Source organism: Benincasa hispida, chromosome 9 (assembly GCF_009727055.1).
Source record: "Benincasa hispida cultivar B227 chromosome 9, ASM972705v1, whole genome shotgun sequence".
Classification (NCBI taxonomy): Eukaryota; Viridiplantae; Streptophyta; class Magnoliopsida; order Cucurbitales; family Cucurbitaceae; genus Benincasa; species Benincasa hispida.
In genome coordinates, this window is record NC_052357.1 from 70,266,066 (window position 1) to 70,271,062 (window position 4,997).

At 32.6% G+C, this 4,997-nt stretch overlaps 1 protein-coding gene across 2 annotated transcripts; it reads right to left on the bottom strand.

Moving 5' to 3' along the window:
* Positions 1-1,471: 1,471 nt before the first annotated feature.
* On the bottom strand, positions 1,472-4,438 carry LOC120085042 (D-amino-acid transaminase, chloroplastic). Of its 2 annotated transcripts, XM_039040876.1 has the most exons (5): positions 4,068-4,438; positions 3,807-3,853; positions 3,477-3,655; positions 2,157-2,836; positions 1,472-1,829 (listed from the first exon to the last, which is right to left on the bottom strand). In XM_039040876.1, exons 1-5 carry the CDS (start codon positions 4,246-4,248, stop codon positions 1,735-1,737), a joined length of 1,182 nt encoding a protein of 393 aa, XP_038896804.1. In that variant the 5' UTR covers positions 4,249-4,438; the 3' UTR covers positions 1,472-1,734. The 2 variants fall into 2 exon arrangements, with proteins under 2 accessions (XP_038896804.1, XP_038896805.1); XM_039040877.1 differs by lacking the exon at positions 3,807-3,853 and having other exon boundaries at positions 4,068-4,255.
* Positions 4,439-4,997: the final 559 nt, after the last annotated feature.

Below are 4,997 nucleotides of genomic sequence, written 5' to 3' on the forward strand. Positions count from 1 at the left end.
AACTTAAAATTTTGGTTGTTGAGAAAATTGGTATAAGTTAAAAATTGAAAAATTAAGAGAAATATGGGAGTAGCTATATGAAAAAAAAATGATGATATCTATACAATTTATTTTAAAATTGGTTCTTTGAAACTTAAAAAAACTTTAAACAAATTGATTAGTATGAGCATTTTGTTAATAATTTTTTAATTTTTAAAATTATTTTTGTCACGAGAAATTAACGGTTTTTGTTTAAATACTAATGGTGGCAAGTTTAGGAGTATTTTTGAAACAAAACTTTAACGGTTTCCATCTAAAACTAACGATAAGGGTATTTTTTGAACTTTTTTTTTTTAATTTAAGGATATTTTCGAAACATTTGAAACTTCAAGGACATTTTTACATAAAATGTAAAATTCAGAACATTTTTTATAATTTAACCTATTTTGCAAAGACTTCGAAGAAATCTAAAAGAAACATCCTTCCTCTTTTTTAAAATATGACAACTTTACCTTCTTGTCTATAAATAAAAATTAATTTAATAAAAGGAACGGATTGCAACCATAAAAAATCAATAGGCTAATCAATAGGCTAAATTGATTAAATTGAAAGATCATGGATGTAATTGCAACCAATCCTATAGTTTAGGGGTGATTTTTACAATTTTTTAAGAAAAAGAAAAAAGAATTATTTCTTGGGGTGTTGGGTGGAAGAAAGAAAGAAACCAAGCTAAACCACTATGAATAATTTTCAAATAATATGTGCGTTTAATTACTAATATGCAAACAAAATGAAAATAAAGAATTCAACGAAATGTGCTTCCCCTAATTTTAAATATATGTTTAATGGTAACTTTCAAAATTAAAGGCAATTTAGGAAATTACTTACCGAGTGTTTAGAAATATATTCATAGTTCATAATAATAAAAATAGAAGTAATCAATCAAATATTTAGATAAATTTCGCATAATATAACTAAATTTATTATGTATAATTATCTCAGTTTAGTGTTTCTATTCAAAGGCTTCTACAACTTTTAAATCATATCATCTTTCTAAATGAATATGTTTGAAATAGTAGATTTTTTAAGTTGTTAATAGGGTAATTGCGATGGAATCGTTTTTAGGACTAATAATTAAAAATATTATAATACTGTTAATGAATTGTAAGCGATATAGTCTATTACTTATAGATTCTGAAAACTGATCTAAATTTTGTTATATTTGTATAATTTTATACATTGTGCTATATATATATATATATTAACTACTTTGAACCTCATTTCTATATTTGCCACTATTCGTTCTTAATAACAGTGTCTTTAGTGAAAAAAAAAAAACATTTTTTAAACCATTTTTTTTATTTAACGAACTTAGATATGTGCCATGCTCGTATCCTCTCTTCGCACCCATTGGCGATTTTCCTAGTTGATTCCCTATTCAATAATTGGTCGACTCTAAAAACACTTCGCCGTACTTGTTAAGACAATATCAAACATTAAAAACTCCTAAAGAAATATCTTTTAAAACTTAAAAAGCGACTTATTAATCCCTTTTTCTAACAAAACCAAAAGAAAAGAAAAGGAAAAAAAAAAAAAAGCTTTAAAACAAGCCAACTATCAGCACCAGTCAACAAAACAATAGCTTACATATTCACTCGTGGAACTGCCGTCCTCTCTCTCGTACCCTGTAGCTTGAGCTAACAGCACTCATGGGAGCTGCATCAGTAAATTCTGAGAGAAAGATGGCAGGTTGGGTTAATATGGAACTGGGATTCGGACTGTTTGGGGGCCGGATTTCATGTCCTCGATAAGGAGATTGAAAAGCGCCTGAACCAATGGACCTTCTTTTCCTGAAAAGAAAACCAAAACATTCTTAAATTGTAAGATAAAACAAACTTCCACGCTTTCATTGTTTTATAATTAGAACATCCATCCCCACCATCAGAAAAATTACAACGATGGTTTTCTTAGATGATGGTTGTGTAGGGGTAAGAAAACTTCACAAAAATTGTAAGAACAATGAATGATTCGCGGGGTTAATTTCTGAGATAAAATTCAACTAGCCAATGTAATCATGGCGACACAAACATCTTGATTCAGATGTAAAAAACACAATGTCTGGATATTTATTCTCTAAAGCATCTTATTTATGAATTAAAGATCATAGGGACACTTACCATCACCAATAATCTGCCCATCCCACTGCAGTACAGGGCAAACAAGAACTCCACTCCCAATAAGCATCATCTCATCTGCCTTCTTCCCTTTCTCCATGGTTATATTTTCACAGCTTATACTCTGAAGCCTACCCTCTTTCACCAGCCGCTCAGCAAGATTTATAATTCTCTTAGCCGTGCACCCACTTAGAATTTTGTCAAAGTAAGGCATTATAAATTCCTTATCGCTTGAAATAAAAGCCACGTTCATATTAGGCCCTTCAGCAATGAATCCATCATCGTCCAACCAAATAGATGCATAAGCACCCTTCTCTTCTGCTTCCATCTTTGAAAGAACATTCGGTAGATAATTTACACTTTTCATAATTGCAAATTGAGGTGGTTTCATCGGGACTGATGATGTTACGACTTTGATGCCTTTTGAACGAGATGGCGGCTTACCTTGAATTACAACTGCATAAAGGGCTGACTGATAACAGCCAGAAGAAGAAAGTTGAAAATCTCCTGGTCCCGCAGAGAGCCAGTATCGAAGTGATCCATTCCTACACTTAGAAGCACTCACAGTTCTTATAAGTATCCTTCTAATCATCTCCCGATCATATGTAATTGGGAGGTTAATTTTTGCCATCGATGCTGATCTCAAAATGCGGTCAAGGTGCTCGTCCAACTCATACAGATATCTGGTTCGATCAAAAGTAAATTAAAGGAATGTTTACAGTAACTCTACCGCTACAAAACCATGAAATTGACATATGACTTTCCTACTTCCCACGAAGGAAAAAAGCTACAACATTTAAAATGTTAAATCTAATGTAAAAAGGAAAGGAACTAAGCAACCTCAATGAATTTTAAAGAAAGATCTGTTTGCTTTTATATGTAGTATAGATTCTTGTTTGTTACTGTGATATAAGAAACAACTATATTTGTCCCATATATTACATTCGTTCATTTACAAAATTAAGGAAAACTCAAAGTGTTGTGACTGAGTGATTCAAATAGTATTTGCACTAAGTCCTGGAGTCAGTTCGTGAGTTATATTGAGAGTTCGTCACCGAGATTATAAGTCTGACTATTAGAATTCCTTCTTCCAAAGTTTGAGCAAATCGTCACTCTAAGAGCGGATTTACACTATATCCATTTAAATTGTCTTTTCTTTAGTAGAACAAAGATGATTGACCTGTTTTAATAGTCAGTTGATCAATCAGGTTTGGAAACTTCTAAAGAAACATAAAAGTCATATAGTTTACAGTGCGAATTAAGCATGTCTTGGATTAAGTTAACATCATAATCTTGGTGAAACTGTATAAAATCCTCACATACCCATCCACTATGGCAGCAGTATCAAAAACACCATGTCCCCGGTGGACCATATGGTCATCAATTGGAATTACCATAGCAGCTGGGTCTGTCGTAATTCCTCCAAAAACGCTGGAATACATGGCAAGGTATTGTTGCTGGTTTTCTTGATTTTCTTGGCTTGCCCTTAACCTTTCAAAAACCTACAGTACAATATGGATCGAAATAACAATCCGTAAATTTGTACAACTACCATCTTACGTACGTAGAACATTAAATTTTGTTGTGTATTTCTAAAATATATCCCTAACATATAAATAATGTCAAAGAATGATAGAGACATCAAAAGTGGACCTCTGAACTAGTAAGCACTGGAGCATCACAAGTATGACCAACTGTATCTGCGAAAATACAGAGCAGTTGGTTTAACTACTGAAATTTCAGAGGGATAGATAGGGAAAATTAAAAGAAAGTAAGGAACGCAAAAACCCAAACAGGATTAAGAACACCCAGAAAGATTATGAAAAGCGAGCCAACTAACCTACACGCGCCAAACAGACTTGCTTTGATCAATATTCGAATCGAACAGTATGACAACGAATTAAGAGAACTAACCTGCAATCGAACCCCCAATTCTGATTCCTCGGAAACCCAACCGTCGGGTATTGCGCAATTCGTGTACAGAGAGAGAGCGAAATCGAGCAAAACGTATTGAGCTTTGAGAATGGTAAGGGAATTCTGCAGGGCTGTTTGCCGCCTGAGGAATGGGACTGAGAATAGACTGCAGAGAAGCCATTGAATAACCTAGAGAGGCTGCTCGAAGACAAATTTGATTGAGTAGCTAATGCAGCATTTGATTTGACCCTTTGTAGTGGTATAAAATTGTACAGTAGTGTTTGACCTGATCGCTTTTTGCAAAGCGATGGTAGTCCGCCATGGCTTTCCCCACGATTGCTCGCCGAGCAAAAGGCCAAACGGCCATTGCTATTTTCAATTTTCCTGTTGTTTTATAGTATGTTGCGCGGTGCACCCCTTGCCAACAACCATCGGCAAATTTATTTATTTATTATTTTTTTTAATACTTTTACTTGTGATTATTACTGATAGATAGCTGAATTGAATTGGTAATTATTATGTGTAAAATTAGATTGTTTGTGTTTATAGAATTTAGTTGAATTGAGGTGGAATGTTGCTGTGTTGAGTTGAATAGATCCAAAAAGTCTACTTTTGAGGTACAGAGTTTAATTGGATATCTAATGTAGTTTTTCTAAACGAAATTGATTTTGCGTTTTACCTATTGTTTTAATTTTCAACTATAGGCATTTTCATAAAATATTTAAAACTAATTTTTTTCATCTTAAAACATAACAAATTCTTACAAAGTAAACATATACTAAACATAAATTTTGAATTCAATTTTTTAACACTCAATTTCAGAACATATTTTTTTCTATTCTTAAACACCAAACATATCCCAAATAAATGTACAACTTTTCACAACTACTTAGCCTTTATTCATAAACATTGAAAAAGTTTAAAAACTAA

Excerpts from the sequence above, each read along its gene's own strand:
- LOC120085042 (XM_039040876.1), bottom strand. The coding sequence starts at position 4,248 with ATGGCTTCTCTGCAGTCTATTCTCAGTCCCATTCCTCAGGCGGCAAAC. Across the intron at positions 3,854-4,067 it reads AATTGGGGGTTCGATTGCAG|ATACAGTTGGTCATACTTGT; the intron begins GTTAGTTCTCTT and ends GTATTTTCGCAG. Across the intron at positions 3,656-3,806 it reads CAGTGCTTACTAGTTCAGAG|GTTTTTGAAAGGTTAAGGGC; the intron begins GTCCACTTTTGA and ends ATTGTACTGTAG.